Raw genomic sequence first — 21,660 nt, 5'->3', positions numbered from 1 at the left:
CAGCGATCTGGGTGGCCCCACCCTGCTGAACACCTAAGGCTCCGCCCCTCATATGGACCGGGCGTGAACAGACCAAAACATTATGGCTCAGGAAGAAGAGCTCAAAGCCCCAGAGCCAATACTTGTAAGTGACCAAGAGATAGCCAACCTATCAGATGCACAGTTTAAAACACTGGTGATCAGGATGTTCACAGAACTGGTTGATTTTAGTCACAAATTAGAAGAACAAATAAAGGCTAAACTAAGTGAAATGAAGGGAAATGCACAGGAAACCAATAGTGATGGAAAGGAAACTGGGACTCAAATCAATGGAGTGAACCAGAAGGAAGAAAGAAACAAACAAACAGAAAAGAATGAAGAAACAAGAATTCAAAAAAATGAGGAGAGGCTTAGGAACCTCCAGGACATCTTTAAACGTTCCAACATCTGAATTATAGGGGTACCAGAAGGGGAATAGGAAGAGCGACAAGTGGAAAACTTATTTGAACAAATAATAAAGGAGAACTTCCCCAATCTGGCAAAGGAAATAGACTTCCAAAAAATCCAGGAAGTTCAGAGAGTCCCAAAGAAGTTGGACCCAAGGAAGAACACACCAAGGCACATCATAATTACATTAGCCAAGATTAAAATGAAGGACAGAATCCTAGAAGCAGCAAGAGATAAAGGGATAGTCACCTACAAAGGAGTTCCCATCAGACTGTCAGCTGATTTCTCAAAAAAGACCTTACAGGCAAGAAGGGGCTGGAAAGAGGTATTCCAAGTGATGAAATCCAAAGATCTACATCCAAGACTGCTCTATCCAGCAAAGCTTTCATTTATAATGGAAGGACAGATAAAGTGCTTCTCAGATAAGACCAAATTCAAGGAGTTCATCATCACCAAGCCCTTATTATATGAAATGTTAAAGGGACTTACCTAAGAAAAAGAAGATAAAAAATGAACAGTGAAAGGGCAGCAAACTCACAGTTATTGATAACCACACCTAAAATAAAAGCAAACTAAGAGGACAGCTAGATCAGGAGTGGAACCACAGAAATGGAGATCACCTTGAGGGTTAGCAACAGGGGAGTGGGAGGAGGAGAAGGGGAGAGAAGGTACAGAGAATAAGTAGCATAGACAGTAGGTAGAAAATAGACAGGGGGGAGGGCAAGAATAGTATGGGAAATACAGAATCTAAAGAACTTGTGACACATGAACATAAACTAAAGGGGCGGAATGATGGGGGAGGGGGTGTGTAGGGTGGAGGGGACTGGAGGGGGGAAATGGGACAACTATAATGGCATAATCAATAAAATATATTTTTAAAAAATGAAGTAAAGATATCAAGGATAATGAAATAAGGTTTCTTAATGTTAAAGATGAGGATTGCAAAAGAAGGAAATGGGCAAAACTAGTAGGAACCCTGTGATATTAGATTAGAACTGGAAAATTTGCTATGAAGTCATGGATATACAAAGATACAGAAATACAGATGTAAATGTGCGTGCGCGCGCACACACACACACACACACACACACACACACACACACACACTAGCTCTGTTTGTTCAAAAGCCTGAGAACAGTAACACAAAATAATGAGCATAACTACCACCAGATCTTGGTTTCTAAGTATCATTCTCCAAAATCTGTGACAAACTGACCTCGAAATGATTAGTAACAGATTATAAACAAATGATTAAAATAGAAAGCCAGCTCTGGCTGGTGTGACTCTGTGGATTGAGTGCTGGCCTGAGAACTAAAGGGTCGCCGCTGGGCCCATAAACACACCACAACATACTTTCACATGGTTCAGTGAAGAAGGGTCTTCTACTGTACTTGCAACTGTTCTGTAAGATTGAGACCACTTCAAAACAAAGCAGAGTAAAATGAGGTATGCAGGTACGACACTCACAGCAGCCCTGGGCACGTGGCGCTAACTGTAGCTATTATTAGTAACATACTGCCATTGTTAGTCAGGGAGAGATTAAACCTAAAACCTTGAAAATGCCTCGGTTTACGATTTCTACTAAATACAACGATAATGATCCTTAAGACTCATTACTGCTTTAAAAAAGAAGAAGAAGAAGAAGCTCCTTCCTGGAAGGAAAAAAGTGGAGAGGGCACAGCTGATTGCAGGTGACCACAGCTGATCAAGTACATTCTCTCCTGGGTAAGATGGGAGAACAGACTGTTTCCCACCTGATAGCTAACATACGACTCTTGTTGAAAATATGAAGAACTAAGAAAATAACTGGATGTTACCTGCTGCAGACCAAGACCACTAATGCTTTTATAAAAAAGAAAGTATGGGGAAGGGGGAAAAAGAGACAATGTATCAGTAACTGTGAATACAAAATGCTCCATTTTAAATTATATGTTTTCTTCACTATCCCTAAATGCACTTTGGGGACCTAAAGAACTCTTAGAAGCAAGAGGAAACAAATGCACTCGTTCTTGGGGAAGTTCATGCTTGTAATTTAAAGATAAAGGGACCTCCTCTCAAGTAGGCCCTATATTTTGTTCTTTCTGGAACTCCATTCACCATTACTTCCTTCCTCCCCTCCTAATTCATTGGCCTGAGTCAGAGTCTGCTAACTACAGAAGTAAATTTGGGACAAATCTTGTACATAAAACAAAAGTGAACAACACCCCAAGTGCAGAAATGTCAAAACAAACTCCAAAAGCAAAGCCCAATTACCTAAGGGTTCAAAGTTTAGGCTAGCATTAGATTCAAGCCTCTCTCACTTGTCAGCACCTTGTAGCTTATATCCTACTTAAAACCAGAAACATCTGTCCCCCCCTTTTTTTTTCTCAATTAAAGTTTGTTCCTTAAACATCAGGGCTAGCAAAAAATACAGTGTCACAGTCCCTTAGCTAACATCCGTAGCATCAGAGGATTTTCAGAATTCAGAACTTTTGGGATTTAGAAAGGAACTATACTGCCCTGGCTGGTATAGTTCAGTGGATTGAGCGCGGGCTACAAACCAGACGGTTGCTGGTTCGATTCCCAGTCAGGGCACCTGCCTGGGTTGCAGGCCAGGTCTGGGCCCCCAGTGGTGGCCACGTGAGAAGCAATGAATAACGCACTGATGTTTCTCTCCCTCTCTTTCTCCCTCCCTTCCCCTCTTTCTAAATAGAAATAAACAAAATCTTTAAAAGAAGAAAGGAACCATGGTGAATATACCATATAATATGTTACACTCAAGTAGTGTCTGAGAAATGATCACTAACCTATTAGTACTTTTGTTATACAAAGTTGTGCAAACTTACACAAAGTGAACAAAATTCAGAACTGCATCATATCTATTCAAGTCAGGTGTGACAACCAAATGAGTGTCAGCACCAAACTTAGCCTAATAATCTTTTGATTTTTTTTTTCAGAGCATTCAGATTGCATAATTAAAGGTAAGAGATTATGGATCTCCCAAATTTTAAAGGCAGTGACAAGCCTGTTCCCCTAATCATATATGTGTTCCAAAAACTAATACCATCAGAACCAAAAGTTCTGGATGACCAGGTCCCTGACCAAAAACACCATTATAAAAACCAGGTTAGGAAAAAAAAAAATGTAGCCGAACACTGGGATTTGAGAAAGACTTATACAAAAAAAAAAAAAAACCACGTGAAAAAAAACTACAAACTTTCAGTGCTTGCTAATATACTAAATAAATTAAGGAAAATAACATAATAAATCAACTTTGAAATATTATAAGAAAATTTGCTATGAGAAATGATAATACTACTTCAATTTCAACTGCTCACTTAGAGCAAAGTCCCTGCCTTATTTAAGAGGAGGGACCGACCAGTGACCAAAGTCTGCAGTCACAGTCACCATTCTTTTACCTAGCAGTGGTCTCATACTACCTCCCAGGACTGTTCCCACAGTTTGATGTTTCCTCTCCAAATGACTCAGGGCACTGAGTCAGCACACAGCACCTCGCAGCTATGACTGCATACCAGTCTCACTCATTCAAATCAGGGGAAGAACCACCCAGAAACCTGCGCATCACACAGCCCTATTCCTCACAAACTTGACACAAAGACAGAAACAGACTAATGGGTCAGTTCTGCAAAGATATGCACCCTTGAGCATTCTAAAGACTGGGTTGTGCACAGCCAGGTGAAGGAAACAGTTTTCCCACAATCTGTTAAATCATATACACCATTTTGACCATCTGAGAGACTGCAGGAACTGTACACCCAACCCCAAGCTCACTGGTATGGAGTCGTTCCGGGTGAAAAACTAATGAGCCCAAGCAGTGGGCCATGGGCCACACCAGCTCTACTGACCCAATTTTTACACTCAATTTGTGAGAAGTTTAAGGTCTGTCACAAACTTTACTTCCAAGTAGACATTCAAATACTTGTTCGCTTCAATTCATCCAATACCCCTATAGTACACCAAGCACAAGCTGGGCATGGATAACACAAGCACAGAAACGAGTAAATAGTGGCCAGGAGGGTCAGAGCACTCACAGGAGTGACTCAGAAAGCAGGGCCTATAAACACGCCTCAAAGGCAGTCTGTGTTGCTTTTTCATGCGAGAGACAAAGAATATCCTCCTATTGTAAACCTAACTCACATTTTAAAACAAATGGGAAGTATGACTCTGGATGGCTGCCAACAATATACAATGAAAATGAGACAGGAAACTGTGGGTCTCTAGCTTGCATAGGTTAAGTGATATGCCGCTTTTAATAAGCATTCAGCAAAAACAGTTGCATAACCAAAACTAGCAAAACATAATTTAGCTGGTTGTGAAACACCTAAGAACCAAACATTTAAAATACAAAAGCAATTTAGTCAATTCACTAATACCGTCTAGCTTGTGCAATGACAACTATTTATCAAAGAGTTAAACATGACATCACTAAAATAATAGACTCCTTTGTATCTAGACAAAAGTCCAAGTTCAAGCATTCCATGGTTCATCTGAGCAACAGGACATGACAGAGCAGTCATGTAGAATAAGCATTTCAAAATATAGGATGATTTTGAAATATTGCCATTGGCCAGTCTCTTTGTCATTGGAACAGGGCAAACTTTGAAAAAAAAATAATAAAAGCTCAAATTCACTATTTTCTAAAGCCAAAAAAGGTGACCATTACACTATTATCATTATAGCTATGGTCTAGTATTGTTACAGAGACCCTAATATACATATAAAGCTTTATGTAGCCTCTTACAACCACAGCAAAAGAATCTATTGCCTTTTACTGACCCTAGACTGATGGTCTCAACAGCAACATTCTCAATTTTACATGTAATTTCTCAGCATGTAGGAAAAGGTTTTCACTACGCAATTACCCATCTTCCTATTATATTTAATGCAGTTCTTCAACTTACTTTTTCGAGCCGAGCATCTTTCATTTCTTTCTAAATCCTTATATTTATAAATTATGTCTTGGGTGTCCCAAGTATAGACTACTGATCATCTGCTAACATTCTTTCTTTTGTCCTTAATAAAAAATAAATAATTCTATCTATTACATAGATCTTACCAAGAACTAGATCTCATACCGACAGTCCTACTAGAGATATTTCGGTGAGTGTTCCTGGAGTTTTGCTGAATGAACAAAACAAGTGACTAACCACAGTGTTTCCCATCAAGTCCTGTCTTCAACGGTGTCGTGGAAGGGGTGACAAAACCTAGTAACCTGCGATTCGTAACGAGTTCAAAATACGGACCCACTGAACATGTTTTGGCCTTGTCCTCTCTAAATCCAAATGTTCCCAAGTTTCCTTTTCTTCCTTTTTATAATAGAGAGATACCAAAGACATAAATTACAACTCCTTCCAAAGAGGTTCACTATATAGGCTTTTGGGGTCTTTTTATTTTCTCATCTTACTAGCACATTCCCAGGTGTGTATACACAAACACATGGTGAGGAAAGTGGAAGTTCTCACTGAGTAGCCCAGTGACTCACTTACCTTGTCTCAGGGTTGTAGCCTAATATGTAGAAAAATGAATCCACTCGGGCTTTAAACTCTCTAGCAGCAAATATGTCAGAAAAATGAGAGATGTTACATTTCCCTCTGAAAATAAACAAACAAAAATACATTAGTAATACTCTCTATTGCTTTGCAAACCAATACTATTGGAGGGGTAGGGATCGGTGAAGATATAACTAAATCCACATCACTCTCAGAACATGTAGAATATAGCTACAAATTCTATAATTATCTGTTAAGAAAACTGGGAATTCCCAAAAGAAGAAAATGCCCAATATTATATATATTTTTGCTTCATGACTCCCTCAACCTACAACTTCACAACTCAATTGCTTTTTAAATTTTTATTTACTGATTTTTAGAGAGAGAGACATCAGCTTGGTATTCCACTTATTTATGCATTCATTGGTTGATGCCTGTCTGTGCCCTGACCAGGGATTGAACCTGCAACCTTGGCATATTGGGACGACTCTCTAACCAAGTGAGCTACCTGGTCAGGGCCTTAACTGCTTTGATCTCAACATTTTAGTAATATAGTAAAATTAAACCACAAAGATAAATGAGGGCAGGACTGATAAAAGGATATTAAATCAGAAATGATAAAGGAAAGTTAAAACTACAGTTAAATTATAAAAACATCCATCTAAAACCCTTCTACATCATCAAAACAAAATGGGCCTTTTCTTCCTATTACCTTATGACAGGCAAAATATATAATTGATACATACATTTTTTCTCTTTTAACATACAAGAAATAAACTGACTTGAAAATTAAAACAGCAATTTTAACTTTTTAAATATGTACAAACAACAACTTTCAATTTTTGAGTAACATTAAATGATTGTAAATTGGAAACACTTTCCCATGGGAAATGTAGGTTCCCAGGTTCATGTACCAACAAAAGTTTAAACCACATATGGCTGAAAACTCTCCAGCACTGCAGAACTCCTTACGCTGTGTTTCCATGCACCAAATGTAACTGTCAGAAACATTACAGCAGGCAGCTGGGCTCACCTCTCCACTACAAGCGCAAGCACGTGCGCACACACACACGCACATGTGGGTGCGTACACGTTGGGGTAATTTCCTGGAAGGTAGGGAGGTTTATTTCCTAGAAGGCAGGAAGGTTTTAAGAACTTCAACTCCCTTGTGGTCACAGAAGTTAAATTTCATGCCAAGGGGGAGCTAAAGGCTGTGGTTAAATTAGATGAACTTGGCACATCAAGAGCGCACCAGGATCCTTCCTGGAATGTGACCTCCCACGGCTTGACCAGGCATTCCACTCCCATAGGACTCCATGAGTTGGATGTTAACAATACATACTCCAGCTAATGGCCAAGGTGTTAGTGAAAAAAAACTGGCTGAGGGATAGCCACATGGACATGAACATTTATTCATTTCCTGCCAAGAAATGAAAAGGCAATGTCCTCCTTTCCCACAGGGCTCAAGTAACTGTGACCAAAGCTTCAGTAATGGGCAGAAGCTAAGATGGGCTCTAACAATTGCTACTTTTAAAATTAAGTAAACGTTCTACTGATTTGGCCCTGGCTGGTGTGGCTCAGTGGACTGAGTGCCTGCCTTTGAACCAAAGGGTCGAAGGTTCAATTCCCAGTCAGGGCACATGCCTGGGTGGCAGGCCTGGTCCCCAGTAGGGGCATGCAAGAGGCAGCCATACATTAATGTTTCTCTCCCTTTCTTTCTTTCTCTTTCCCTCTGCTAATAAATAAATAAAATCTTTAAAAACAAAGTCTACTGATTTGTTAAAGTTCCTTTGGGAAGTACTGATTAGAAGATAATGCAGGGCTATCAAGCACTTGAAATGTGGGTAGCACAACTAAGGAGAAATACATTTTAAATTTTATTTAATTTTTTAAAATCTTCACCTGAATATGTTTGTTGAAGGGGGGGGAGGTTAGAAAAGGAGGGGGAGGAGAGAGAGAAATATTGATGTGAGAGATAAACATAGATCAGCTGCCTCCTGTATGTGCCCCGACCAGGGATTAAACCCACAACGTAGGTACGTATCCTTTTGGTGTACAAGACAAACACTCCAACCAATTTTATTTCTTCTCAATTAATATATATTTAAAGAGCTACATGTGACCAACAGCTACCATATTGAACAGCACAGATTTATACATTTTCATCACTGCACAAAGTTCTATTGTAAGCACAGATACAATTAAAGAAAATATGAAACAGGCATCAACTTGCCAGGCCCAGGACCTATATCCCTCCAGTATTTAGCTGGAATTAAGAAAAAGTAGGTTAAGGTCACTTTACAGATGAAGAATGAACTCACTCTACAACTTACTACCCATCTATCTGAAGTAATTTAGTCCCTGAAGAAAGAAAAAATAGTGATAAAAATACCTACTCTAGCTCATAAAAATGTCAAGATCAAATAAGAAGCATATGAAAAAGTCTATGAAACTTTGTATACTATTCAGTACTATGTAAAATAAGTTCTTTTCACTATCATTGCCCATTACTAAAGGAAAGTGAGTCTTCTTTTATTATTCTTTGCCATTGCTCAAATTTACATATACCATTAAAGTTGAATAATTGTTGACGTATTAGTTACAAATATAAAAACTCTACGAACCCACAATTCTTAACACAGGCATTAGGAAGTAGGTATTTTTAAGACAGGGTTTCTCAGTCTCAGCACTGCTGACACCCTGGTGCCAGGGGCTGTCCTGTACTTAGCAGCGTTCCTGACCTCTACCTGACAGCACCCCCACACACACCATGCAACTGGTTTACAGAAAAACAAAAGTGGTAGAATAGAAGGATATTCTCTGATAAATAACTGTAAAGCTTTAATAAATGTGACTTTACCTACCATTAATTGTGTATGTTAATTTTATAGCCTGTTAACTGGCTGATTCTTTGGTAACTGATAAAGTTTAAGCATTGGTTCTCTGAGATTTTCCAGATACGCTATCTGTTACTTGCAAATAAACACACTTTTAGTTCTTTACCCTTTCTTAAACACCTAGCTGCACTGTACCTCTAAGACAATGGGGAAGTAGTGGGCATCCTTGCTTTGTTCCTGATATCAGTGGAAATGTCTCTTGGATATTCCCATTAAATATGACACTAGCTTTAGAAATTATCATATCATAATCATAGTCTTTAGAGGCAGGGTTTTTTCCTTAGCTTTATTAGCATGACAAATGATATTAACAGAGTCTCTAATAGTAACCTACCTTTGCATTCCTGAAATAAATCTCAGTTGGTCATGTATTTTTTAATGAGATATTAGCATTTTTTAAAGAATTCAATTAATTAGATCTGAGACCTGATTGGTCTGCCCATATGAGCTGGCTGCCCATAACAAAGTAAGGTGATAAGTTAATTTGGGATGAGGAGATGAGAAGCTCTAAATAGCTAGTTTAGGATTCTTGGCCCTGGGTTTCCAGAAAATGTGCTCTAAAACATATTCCTATAATATAAATTCCTAGTAAAATGATAGCTTATAACCTGACCTATTTTAGGATTTCCCCCCACCCCCAAACAATGGCATGAAGTAGGAAACAGATAATCAGAAAGTTGGAAGAGCCCTCAAGCTCAGAAGGCGTTCAGCTCTCCTGTGCCTACCCCACAATCAGTGCTGGAGAGCCCACTGTTCCAGCTGGCACAGGCCACAGCTCACAGTCTGCTCCAGAGCAATCACTCTAGATCCTCTGAATATCAATAACACACTATCTTTGGGTAAAAAACGTTAACAGAGCAAACAAACCACAAGCTATACTTTTTATTTAGTTGAATAAAGTGTATCTGTTCATTCTCACTAAAGGTTTACCTACTCATTCTTGGAGCAACTGGAGATGGGTCCTTGAGCTAAACTCTTCCCCCCACGCCTGGAATACTCTGTGTAGCCAATTAATCCACTGGATAAGCCACAGAAAACTAAAATAAATGGATGCTAAGTAATTGTAACATCAATAACTGGATACAGAATTCCATTTGATTTCACTTTTTCTTCTCTTCCTTTTAAGAACCCAATTCATATTCAATAAGCATAAGCACCACTCACACTGTTGAGTATGAGATACTCTGCGAGAGACCTGCTTATCCATCTTATCTTACTGAATACAGAAACAGAAGATGGGTGCCCAGAAGATGTGTGCTTAGTGCAGGGTTCTGTCACTTAATCCTGTGACCTTGAGTAAGTTTGTCAAAAGGATGGCTCAAACGTAAACACACTTGACCTTGGTCACAAAACTATGTGGCAGAACCAGGATTCAAACTGAAGTCTAATTTTAATGTGACACTTTTGCTACTATACCAGGGTCAACCAAAAACACTTACCTGGAAATAAAGAGAACTCAAATACTCAAATACTAGCTTTACTATATGATTACTGACAAATGTAATGAACAAAAGAAACAGCTGTAGAAACTTAGCTTGAAAGGTGGGCATGAGAGCAGTCCAGGCAAGAAGCAGCAGAGCAGCAATACAGGACCTCAACGCAGGTTTCTACAACTGTGAAGATCCTACGCTCTCTTCTGGAAATAAACCTACTTTGGGTATGAAAATGCTACAATCTCAATTTCCACAGAAAAGTCTGCAGAGGAATTCTGCTTTCCTTTTGCTTGATGACAGCTAAAGGACAAGGTTCTCTCTCCTGAAAACCCAACCCAGCACCACCCTAAAGAGCAAGTTCTACACCACTTTCCTCCTGAGTGAATGGCATGGGCAGAGTCCCCTCTGAGTTACTGTGAGCCCAAGGAATCCACAGGGCTGAGCACTTTCATTTTTGAGAAGAATGGTGCCAAGCACTAACACTATCAGTCTTTTTCTTTCCTTTTTCTTTTCTGTCCATTTTTTTTCATTATAGTCATTTGATCCTCTTTCATATGCCTATGGATTATTTGTCTCTCTTTCAAAACTGAAGTTATTTTTGGCAACACTGCTTTATATCTATGGAGAAAGAAAAAATCTGAGGATAAATGGTAAAGGAAAATTGGAAGGAAAAGCTTAATTCCCCCCACCCCCATATTTTAAAATTAAAGTAATCTAGTCCTGGCTGATGTGGCTTAATGGATTGAGCGCTGGCCTGCAAAACCAGAGGGTCACCAGTCAGATCCCAGTCAGGGCACAGTGTGGGTTGTGGGCCAGGTCCCCAGTAGGAGGTGTGCAAGAGGCAACCCCACACATTGATGTTTCTTTCCCTCTCTTTCTCTCTCCCTTTCTCTCGCTCTAAAATAAATAAATATAATCTTCAATTTAAAAAAAAAAAACGTAAAGTAGTCTAGCTTTGGTGAAGAGAAAAGGTATAACTAGAGATTCTTGGGGGCACTGACATTCAGTTCTTCTACTGGAGATGATCTTACAGTGAGCACTCTGCCACGGAGAACCAGGCAAGAAAGACTACAGTACAGCAAGACCCGCAGAGATGCGCTCCAGATGTGGGCAAATGTCAAAAGTCCACAGATATTTATTGAGCACCTACTAGGCCAGATCTTTCAGTAATTATGTGACCACTTTCATCTAGTATATTAAAAGAAAAATAAAAAAAATTGTTAAGTAATATGAGAGATGTCTATTTGAAACTAAGATAATCAAATTTAAGATGACAGCATTATAAAACCACTTTATAGCCCTTTAATGAAAATACCACAAGAGAAACAAACTAATCAGTAAGCGTTCTAGTCATATACACAGTGGAAAGTAGATAAGGTATTTCCACTTTAGCGCTTCAGCCCTTAGTAGCTAGTGGCGGGACAGTGACCCCATACAATGACACATCTCCAGAAATATATCTGATTATAAAAATCATTTATTCATCTGGGTCTAGCTGGAATTATCTGAGACAACTGGTTCTTCTAGAAATGCTAATGTAGTTAGCATTAACTCTACAAATCTGAGTATCTTTTGAAATATATTCAAATATAGTCATTTTAAGCCATTATGTGAAAACATGTTGAATAACCAGAGTTACACATATATATCTCGTACTTATTTAACTTCAACTCTGAATTGCTTGAAATCATTTATCTCAACCAATGAAACAAGATGGGAAGAGCAGGGAAAAGCATGCAAAGCAGGATAAGAAATAATCCCAGGATCAAGCTACTTGTCTTAGCTAACAATTTAATGGATTCATCAATCTAGCCAACCTTCCATTAACTTGCTTTGTTCAGCATGTAAGTTTAAGATCCATAAGCCACTGCCACAAAGACATAAAAAGTTTGTGGGAATTATGAAAAAAGTTTATAAAACATCACAGGAATTCTGCAAATTTATCTATAAAGTCCTGTAGGAAGCCCACTCTAAGCACGCACACTTTTCCCCCTGCACAGGGTTTGGCAAACTATGATCCACACGATAAATCTGGCCCGGTGCCTGTTCTTGTAGAGTCCAAGAACTACGAATGGCTTTTACATTTTTAAATGGCAGAAAAAGAAATCAAAAGAAAAATAATACTCCTCCTGAGATGTGGAAATTAAATGAAATTCAGGTCTCGGTGTTCATAAACAAAGTTCTGTTGGAGCACAGCCACCTCCTTCATGCCATCTGTGGCTTCTGCGCTACAACGACTGAGGCAAGAAGTTGCAGTAGGACCATATGAAAGACTATATGCCCCCAAAATTGACTAGAACCTGCCCTATATTAAAAGTTGCTACAAATTTTCCTTGAAAATAATTGGCTTTTGCTATGCAGCTTTGCACAAGAGACTCCAGATGGTTTTAGTGAACACCATCTGAGCAACATAATAGAGAAATCATTGTATCTCATCACAGTTTTAAGCTAAAAGCCAGCATATCCTTGTGGCCTTTTGAAGAAAACCATGTACTTTAACAAATACAGTAGTTCTTCCATCACTTTATTATTTCCAATGAGGAAAGTTATTACTTGCCTTACTTCCTGTACCACTTAAGAAGCCCAAAATCTTCCGCTTATACACAAAACAGGCTACAATATATGTGTATCCTTTTCTTGAAAGGGAGAAAAGAAAGAAAATACCAGAGGACACAGGCAGAAGCTCATGGCCACTTCTTGGCCAAATTACCTAAGACATTAAGAGGAGTTTGCAATGTTATCTTTTGCCTTGGAATAAAGTCTTCAGTACGTTCTCCCTGCCCCAAGCTTTTTAGTTGAAAATTGTTCATACGTACAGAGAAGTGAATGACTAAGTCATTGGAAATCCTACAAACTTTTCCTAGGTTTATAATTAATAACATGCTCAGTTAATTTTGTGATGCTGTCTTTGTTTCCTCCATTTCTTTACCTGCATGACTTTTGGGTACTAACTGAATCTCTAGGTAAGAATCTGCAGAACACCACAACACTTTGCCCTGAACACTTTAACAATGGATACCGGGTAATAATTTTCAAGGAAATACAGATAAGAAACTATAGAAAGGGTATAAAAAATGAAATAGAAAAAAATCTTCCCTTTTCCCTCCCCATCAACATGTTTGTGGAAATACAGGCAACCTCTGAAACCCCAATAACACACGGAGTTATTAACACTGGAATGTTAGCCTCTGGAGACCACAGGAATAATCCGATTGGCATCATGATCATCAAAACAGACCAGGATGGCTTAGCCTCTCTGCCTCCCCAGCTGGGTGCCTTCTCCACAGGAACAGCTTCTGGCACTCACCTAAGGGCGGCAGCATGGTAGGTGTCTACATAATCAGAAATGAAGAGCTCTCGGTTCTTGATAACTGGGTCTGTAATGACAAGTTCTCTTCCAGAGTCTGTCAAAAAATTAATTCATTAAGAGGATATTAAAATTGAGTTTCCCAAAACAATTAGGAAAATGTTCCACACTTTTTCTTTCAGGGTCACCTCCCACTAAAGAAAGCAAAATAAATAACCAGGCCTGAGCAGCAAAACAGAGAAGAGGAATATTGTGTAATCAGAATAACAGAAACAAAGTGTGCCACTGGACGAGTTTTATACCCCTAACCCAAGTCCCCACAGTTTGCTGCAATGCATGAAGAGCAAAATTGCTTAGAAAAAGAAAAATGGGAAGAAACAACTATCACATTTCAGCAATCTAACAACTGCTAAATATTTAGTCATCCTGTTCATCTTATTTTTTTTATTGCTAAATAGTCCAGGATTGAGTGATATCAGTTTCCACAGAGAAGAATGACAAAGTTACTATTTTAAATAACAAACTATATACTTTAACTGCTTTAAGATGTTTTCATAGCTTCAAAGAAAAAATAAGATATGAAAGAACATCATTCTATTATTCTTCAAAACTATTTTTGATGACAGTTTGTTGAATTTAAAACCTATCACAACAGCAATGTGAAGAGCGAAGGGCACAGACATCAAAGAGAGAGCCAAGTCCTTGCCCGGCGGCTACCGCTTAGATCTGTGGCCTTGGCAACTTCCTCAGCATCTCTAAGCCTCAATATCCTCATCTGGAAGTAGGGAGTGACACATAATTAGTGGGCAACAAATGTGAATCAGGTCTTGTGCCCTCAAAAATCAATAAAAAGGAACTATTACATATCTGGACAAATGTAATATATATTTTATGCACATATTTCATGTGTTAATAAAGTTTCTGCTAGAAACTATAGTACCAAAGGAAGAAAAAATTAAAAAGATACTCTCAACAACCTTTCTATTGTTCTGAAAGTCCAGTGGCAGGCTGGATTCCAAAATATTCAGGAAAGCTTTGCTTTGAAAACTGAAGTTGAAAACCCTGAATACAGAGAAGTTCAATAATGTAAACTGTTGAAAGAGGAAAGAAATAAAATACAATTCTGTAGGACTTTAAGTATTATTACCTCCCACTAAGTGAGAAAAGAAATAAAAAATGAAATTATTGTCATGTCCGAAGAACAATTATTCCCAGTCTAAGAGGAAACACCATCAGTACATGCTCAGGTTGTTTCTTTTTTAAGCCAAAAAATAATGAGAGGACTCAGCAAAAACTGAATGCTCCAGTAATGTCCTTATTTATATGATACTTTTGTAGGAAATTATTTTCATAGTAGTTATCTCCACCTAATGAATGTTTTTGGAAAGAACGCTGCCCAAGAACTAAGCAAGTATAAGAAGCAAACCAGAAAGGCGTACTTACCATTTTCATTATGTCGATCCTGAACCAAATGCTGATACACAGAATCTGGAACTTCAGACTGACGGTAGTACCATTTGACGTTCATGAGTAGGTGGTCCCTCTTACTCTGAAAAGGAAAATCTAACAGCATTAGGAACAGGATTTCAGGTGCCCAGAGCTGCATACCACACCCATGAACAAAAGCCCTGGAAACAGGTGAACAGGCATAGAGTGAGACACACAATTACCACCAGGACCACAAAAGTACACAAGTCAATTATGAGTCAAATTTATTTTTTCTAAATCCCAGCCACAGCAGCCCTCTGACCAGATCCCTGAAAGCTGCTCATTTGGAGAAACAACGGAGACCAAACTTGAATCTCTAAACCTCCCCAGTTTGATTAATTCATTCAATGTTATATATTTTTATTTGGTATTAACTACATGAATACATCTTCCTATTTGAATTTTTAAATTATTATGGTGAATATTCATCGACTATATTCTTTCTAAATATTTATAAACACTGTGAAGCCATTAAAGGCAGTAAGTTAGAAAGAACTTACCCAACAAGGCCTGGCACAAAGTCATCTCTCCAGAGTTTGCCAACCCAGACTGAGTTACATTCTCTCTCTACTTGACTGCTACACTTAATTTGCATTATTGTTATATGGCAGACTAATAGAGCAAGCTATAAGTGCTGATGAAAGCACCCTGAGTCTATGGAGCACGGACCCTGTTTTACTTATCTTCGACTTTCCACACACACAAAAGTTACCGCTCTGGTTTATTTGTACCTAGATTTATGACTCCTAAGGATTAGGCTTCCACAAAGGCAGTAGAAAGTTTACCGGATTTTCCATGCAATACTACTCAATGACCAGAGAGTGGCAGCATTGCATCAAAAAAGCCTCCAGACTCTTAATTCCAGTGATGCAGAGGTAGATTCAAAGTAAACAGTTTTAAACAGATTTAAGTAGCTGAAATAGACACCATCTTCCTAAGTAGATCAGAAATTTGGTTAAAGATTAAACATCTACAAAGGGAGGTAGTAAGTGATTTCCCAGGGCACTAAACTAAAACTAGGTAATCCAGGATCCTAGTCCTGTCTGCAATCACTATAGCTGGGGGTGACCTTAGTGGAGTCACCAAGCCATGTGACAAGTGAAGGCACAGAACAAGATGATTTCTATGTTCACTTCCATCTTACATGCTTCTGCTTAGATTTCTTCCTCAGACAAAAGCAAGTAGACGAAATGGGGTTGGAGGTGTTTTCTCTACATCAACATACTGGCATTAGCTAACTTTACCATTCTAAAGAAGTTTTACAAATTAAAATGTCATCTTCCATGGAAGCTGACTGCTGTGACTAAGGAACAACAAAAGGCAGCACAGAATAAATCCCCTCTCCCAGTAAGGGCTACCAAAGCCACCTTGGCCAGACACAGAGGTGTGGCTCCAATGTCAACCAAAGGAAACTTCCATCTTCTTCCCACTATTCAGTAGTCAAAGATTCTGCTCAAAATCATAGAAAGTTAAAGGCAGAAGTGAGCTTGGAGATCATCTGGTTCAACACATACCACCTGACTTTGAATCATGGATTTGCAACTCAGCTTGTGACTTCAGGGAAGTGACTTTTCCAAGCCTCGATTTTCTCATATGTAAAATGAGGAAGAAAAAATAATAGTCTCTAAGAGGATTAAATGAATGAATATAAGTAGATCTCAATATATGTGGGATATTACTACCAGTTTTACAGATGAAAAGAGGCATAAAGCTATTAAGAGGCAGCTTATAAATTTGCTTTTCTCCAATTCAAAAGCATGCTTGTAATAGCAATACAAAAACAAATCATGTAGCAAATTAGGTGGAAGTATCTTCACTTTTGCAACAATTTGAGAAGCATATCAAGTATTTCTGACAAATATGCCTCATTATTGGCTAGAGATATAATTGTACGATTGCATAAAGGTCAGAGTGGTTATAAATGATACATTTTAAACAAAATGTGGTGGGAAGCTTCCTATGTGAAGGCACCCTGGGGTATATTTCTGAATACAGAGAAGAGCCCACTGGGAAGTAAATAATTTCTCACTATTTTATCTTTAAAGAGAGGAGAAGGAGACTGATTCTGATTCCAGGTGGTTGGAAACCACCAACCAGGAGCACCTCCAATCTGCTTAGTTGTAGAGGAGTGGTAGCTATGTGCAAAAAAAGGGGAGCAGCTGATTTGGGATTAAGTTATGGATTATTCCACACCCCTGACCTGGACTTCTTTGAAATGGGAGATTGTGTAAATTTAAGGAAATAAAAGTTTGACAGACTACGAACCCATCCCTACCTAGGTTTAGAAAAAAGCTGTCCTGATGGTGGGTGTCTGTCCTGATGTGGGTGTCTGTCCTGATGTGGGTGTCTGGTAGAAGAGGATTTCTAGAGCTTTGAATGTCAGCCAACGGGTTGAGAATTAATGAATTCAAAAGTCAGAACTGAAATTAAACATTCATACTGAGATAAGGAACAAAGATAAACTAGGGAGAAAGAAAGGCAACTGAGACAGGAAAAACAAATAGGAGGCTATTGCTGAAGGAATAATTTTTATCTACAGTGTAAAAACACAACCATCCCAAATATGAGATCCAAGTCAGAGATCTTTCCCGATTATTAATACAGTACTTTTACTGATTTAAACAGCCAATCTGAGTCTTTCCTAGGACCAGCCTTACTATCATCCTCTGGAAATCGGTTTTTAACGTAACATTAAAAAAATAAAGGAAGCACAGGGAGGTGGGGGTAGGAGAGAAGGAATAAGTGTTTACAAATTACCAACAAGACAGACTGGAGATTCCTTTACCCAATAGGGAGGAGGCCCCAAACCAGAATGGGAATGACAATCATTTTAAATTCACCTACATTACAGAGGAAAGACCTTCTTAGCCCCATAAATCGCCTGTCAGGTCTTGGCAGGCAGCATTAGGGCCCCCACAGAGCTCCCAACAGGCTACTCAAGTCCTTCTACTGTTATCGAATGTGATGGAGACCAGGCCAAAGACAACCTAACCAGGATATGAAGATGGATAACCATCAAATGAACAACCTCACAAAGTCACATTTTTAACTACTTAGTTCTTGAGATTTTACATTCCAAATAATGGAAGATCTAGATTCAAATTCAGGTGAAACCAGACCAAATTTGTTTTATAAAACCAGAATAGCCAATATGACTTTTCCAGAAACTTAGAGAGTAGAAGTGACTAACATCTGCATACTGTATGGCTTAAGAATATATCTTTTGAAGAAACTTTTCATTCATTTCCACAAGATAGTCACACCAAGGTTCACAGTGATGAGTATTAGAGGTTTACTGCAATATTCAGAAATGTCTACACAAACTCTGAATTGTAGTCAGGACACTGAGCCTAAGAGGGTAAACACCTACTCGGGACATCTGTATCAGAGGATCACAGTTATTCAACTTTGTGGATAAACACTAGAACCAACTGAGATCAATAGGAATGAAATTAGGTAGAAAATATCTTGCTATATTTCAAGCCACTACTCGACTTCTATAACATAAGATACCAGGAATGTAAGATTTTTTAGAAAACTATATATAAATATAGCTTCAACTACAGCTTTATAGCCATTACAGTTCAAAATGCCACAAAATATTACAGGAAAACCTAAGTGCCACCAGGCTAGCCAGGTCCACCCATCTGAGTTTCACTCTGACTCGGGTGCCAGGGCACCAGGGGAGATGCCTAGGCACTGACTACAAGTATCTTTCTCAAAGAGGTGAAAGGGTTCCAAGTATCTACTATAAATAAATACATTGTCATGCACAAAGCTTCCTAATATAGAGACATTAAGTAAATACTTTGTTTCCTTTTAACTAAGAGGGTGAACACAAGAAAATTTCTGGCTACTTTGTTGACTCAATGGCAACAATTCTTCTTTTGTCCTAAAATGCCCTTCTTTCCTCCAGCATCCTCAGGTTAAGGATGTAAGGAGGCCTGAAAGACCACCACTGGTAGGAGTCACCACCTACCCACACCTCCCAAGGTGATCACCTGACCTTCAAAAAGACTATGACTGTAGCACCTCTCCCATCTGGGGTCCACACTTCAAGTTTCTAACAGAATCCTGTTTAGTGGTGTGATGGTTAATTGTATGTGTGCAACCTGACTGCACTAAGAGATAGATGCCCAGATAACTGGTCTGGTCTGTAGGGGTGTCTCTGGAAGGGACAAGAATTTGACTCAGCACACTGGCCCTTGGATGTGGGCAGGCATCATCCAATCTGTTGGGGGCCCGAATGTAACAAAAAGGGGAAGAAAGGGCAAATCCTCTCTATTCTTGAGCTGGGATGTCCATCTTTTCCTGCCATCAGACATTGGAGTTCCTGGTTCTCGGGCTTCCGACTCAAGGAATTATGTCAGTGGCCGCTCAGTTCTCAGGTCTACGCACTTGAATGAATTACTACACCACCTGCTTTTCTGGTTTTTCAGCTTGCAAAGAGCAAACTATGGAACTTCTCAGCCTCCATTACCTCACGATACAATTCCTATTACACACACACACACACACACACACACACACACACACATACACACACACACACCTCTTACTGGTTCTATTTCTTTGAAGAACCCTGATTAATACTAAATAGCCACTAAACGGTTATCATTTTTTGGCATTTGCAAGTGGACAAAACCTGGCACTACACAGGGGTCTATTCGGAATGAGCATAATGGATTATCTCTTTAAAGATGAACAAATAAATGAAAGAAACAGAGACAACGAGCCCCATCCATTTGACCAAGCTGCTCACTGCCTTGCAACACTAGAATCAAGGTTACAACTCATTTTCCAAACCTGCGTCACTCAATCCAAAAAACTGCTTTCAAGAGACTGCACCAGTACCTGGGTCTGAAAGAAGACCTAAATCACCTTGCAACAGACGGTGACGCAACAAGGTGGAACTCTGGGAGGGCAGATAACTTTTAACAATCTTTACAACCAAAATGTACAATAACTGGTTACACACAAATTCCCAGAAAGATGATGAAAGTAACAATGTGCTGAAGCACAGGCTCTGATGATCAGAAATAATTTTCAAAATCACACTTCTTGATGATGTCTGATTTATTCAACAAAGTCCTAATTTTTTGGTTAATTGTCTTTACAGTTTACTTTGGACAAAATTCAATGAGTATTTTGGTAGAACCAGGAAGGTGCATGAAAACGAAATTATCTCTCAACTGCCCACTGTGGAGTCAAGACTTACTATGGCATATTCTACCTAGGATTTCACTGTGCATGAAAAAAAATTTTCAGACAACTAATTTCAGTGTTCGCAGTGGAGAGACCAAAGTTGAGTACAGGAACAGCCTTGAGAAAACTACTTCTTTTCTTGGCCTCTGTCGTCGGGTAAGACCCAGGGTCACTAGCAATACCTCCACTGTCCTTGTAACCTTAAACTAAGATTTATGTCACACACAGATAAGCTATATTTAAGAGGGGCCTTATTAGATGGGGACAGATACACCAACCCTAAAAACATTCCTATAATTTCCCACATGCATCCTGTTGATGTACTCCATCCTGACAAAATACTAAATGTTGGGTTCAGGATTTAAAAGATCCCATAGTGTTGATGAGGGCCAGGTTAGGAAGTTGAAATTTCACAGATAAATTAAGATCCTATACTTGGGTCCCCAAAATCTGTTGCTAGAAACCAACATAAAACCCCCCTAAAGCCAATATTTACAGCTATGGTTATATCTGGTAAATCCATAACCACAACTTTGCTGTTTGGCCCAAAAGATTTTCCTCATAAAGAAAGAGAAAAATAGCTGTTTGTAGGCAGCACCATAAGAAATTGCCAAATCTCCCTTAATCCCTACTAAATGGAATGAAACATTCCACTGATTTTTTTAAACCAAGCCCAAATACTATGAAGTTTGACTTTTTTGCAATACTTCTGGTTGCTGTTTAGTAGACGCAGCAGTTCCATTAATTCTGGAGGAGTTGATGACTTCTGGAGGAGGTAATGTTATACATGGCATGACCAGAATAGTTAGAGAGCTCCACACACATCAAGGATTGGGTCAGAGGCTGCCGCAGTAGTAAAAAGGAAGTTAAAGAAAGAGGTGGGGCCAGGGTGGGAGACTGAGTTGTCTGTGGACTTCCAAAATTCTCTAGAAGTTTCACAAATTAAACTATTTTATTTCAAAAATAAAAATGATAAACATATGATTAAAAATCCATCGCACGGATCTGGCTATTAAAAACTGATGATGCAACATCTTGCAGACTTCACTGAGCCCACGCGTGCTCCACAGAAGTCTTTCTCAAATGTGCCCCACCCGCTGAGGAGTACAAAGAACGTGCCTGTGTGGCTTTGCCTGTCAATATTTACTGTACTGGAAAACACTTTTTTTAACTTTAAAGATTTTCCCTAACTCATTTAACAATAACCCTATTACACATTAACATGAATAATTACAACAGATAACTCTAATTTTTAAAACAGAAAATTTAGAAAGTCAGTAATACTTATGTTTTCACAAATTTCTTTTATGGTTGACTTAAGAAAAACACTCTGATTCTGCTTTTCAATCTGTTGAGATATGTCGCACATCATTTTTCTTTTGTAAAACCCCACTGTAACGGGTGAGAGAACGAGA

At 38.8% G+C, this 21,660-nt stretch overlaps 1 protein-coding gene across 7 annotated transcripts in view; it reads right to left on the bottom strand.

Annotated features, from left to right (window-relative positions):
- The window catches only part of RERE (arginine-glutamic acid dipeptide repeats), a 387,180-nt gene that overhangs the window by 135,545 nt on the left and 229,975 nt on the right, over window positions 1–21,660 (bottom strand). For all 7 annotated transcript variants that reach the window (XM_053660331.1, XM_053660333.1, XM_053660334.1 and 4 more), the window contains 3 exons: window positions 14,996–15,101; window positions 13,553–13,649; window positions 5,913–6,017 (listed from right to left, as the gene is read on the bottom strand). In XM_053660331.1, coding sequence (XP_053516306.1) covers window positions 5,913–6,017; window positions 13,553–13,649; window positions 14,996–15,101 — 308 coding nt within the window. The remainder of the gene's footprint in view (window positions 1–5,912; window positions 6,018–13,552; window positions 13,650–14,995; window positions 15,102–21,660) is intronic.

The sequence above is a fragment of the Artibeus jamaicensis genome, unplaced genomic scaffold (assembly GCF_021234435.1).
Source record: "Artibeus jamaicensis isolate MK-2021 breed Jamaican fruit bat unplaced genomic scaffold, CSHL_Jam_final scaffold_847, whole genome shotgun sequence".
Taxonomy (NCBI): domain Eukaryota; kingdom Metazoa; phylum Chordata; class Mammalia; order Chiroptera; family Phyllostomidae; genus Artibeus; species Artibeus jamaicensis.
Note: the sequence above shows the minus strand (reverse complement) of the source record. Positions and strands in the feature narration are given on the sequence as shown.